The sequence below is a fragment of the Cyprinodon variegatus genome, unplaced genomic scaffold (genome assembly GCF_000732505.1).
Source record: "Cyprinodon variegatus isolate N-32 unplaced genomic scaffold, C_variegatus-1.0 Scaffold65, whole genome shotgun sequence".
NCBI classification, from domain to species: Eukaryota; Metazoa; Chordata; class Actinopteri; order Cyprinodontiformes; family Cyprinodontidae; genus Cyprinodon; species Cyprinodon variegatus.
Genome location: NW_015150518.1, coordinates 1,451,701 through 1,452,874, shown reverse-complemented (window position 1 = coordinate 1,452,874; position 1,174 = coordinate 1,451,701). Strand labels below are relative to the sequence as shown.

At 36.5% G+C, this 1,174-nt stretch overlaps 1 protein-coding gene across 1 annotated transcript in view; it reads right to left on the bottom strand.

Annotated features, from left to right (window-relative positions):
* The window catches only part of LOC107082914 (kinesin-like protein KIF20B), a 60,112-nt gene that overhangs the window by 17,080 nt on the left and 41,858 nt on the right, over window positions 1–1,174 (bottom strand). Inside the window, exon 23 of the mRNA XM_015371810.1 lies at window positions 561–602. Coding sequence (XP_015227296.1) covers window positions 561–602 — 42 coding nt within the window. The remainder of the gene's footprint in view (window positions 1–560; window positions 603–1,174) is intronic.

Sequence of the window (1,174 nt, the reverse complement as noted above, 5' to 3'; positions counted from 1 at the left end):
CGCCTGTACGCATTGCTAGCTAAAAGCCTAGCTGCAAGGTCCACTTTGCCTTCTAATATGTACCTTTATACCTGAAATATCACAAAATATATTTGGTATATCAGTTAATACCTGAAGGTATTTAGATAAATACTTATATTCAATTTACATATTTATGCATAGAAAGTCACTCTGATGTTTGGGGATAAAAACATGTTGGATTACATCCATATCAATACGTCTTAGAACTGAGCAGGACGTCTGAAACAGGACCGATAGGCCGACTTAACCTAATCACTCTGTTTAACACATTTATTCTGTTCTGTTTTCATGGTGTTTTATTTTTAGGAATGGATAAAAGTGTAGAAATTCATGCATCAAAGCTCATAGACTCTCCCGTCTGCCATGCTGGAAGTGTTAGCTTATTTTTTAACTGAATGACTGAGGATGAGATGGAAGTGAAACATCCAACATGGACAATGTTGATGAGAACTGCTACTATAATGATGATGGTGGTAAAATGGTTTCTGTGAGATTCTAGATGGAAACGTGGTTCTAATAAGTGAAAAAAGAAAGTGTACCTCTTGTGGTGTTCTCCGTTTACTCCTCTTGAAAATGTGACACTTTCAACAAAATAGAAGAATTTGGTTAAAAACGGCTTTAAACTGATGTCCTGTTCAAACGGTAGCATAAGACCTGAGATCAACCTTTATGAAAACCTTCAGATGGTCGTGAACAGAGGGATTCTAAGCTCCACTGTTGCTGAATACCAACATTTCTTTGAACACTGCTGTAGTGGGAAAAAGTATTTATTTACTCCAGTTAAATCAATGGATTTCACTCATTCTGCACTTTATTTTTGTTTTTGCAAAGAGAGAGCAGTTCATCATACGGCCCTTATTGCTCGGTAATCAGCCCTGTTCTGCCTCAGCAGCGTTCGTTTCCCCTTATTTACAAAAATGGAAAGTTATCAGAGTCAAAACTAATTACAGACACTTTGGTTAAACAGTAACATGTTATGAATAAACCTTGAAAAGGAATCTGGTTTGTTTAGGAAAGAAACTATGTCTGATCTACAAACACCGTCACGCAAGGGAATTGTGTGGCTGCAGGTGAAACAGGCTGAGTGAAAACTGTTATAGTGAGTAAATAGCATAAACTAATATATATAATAAGAGAAACTAAATTTTCCGAC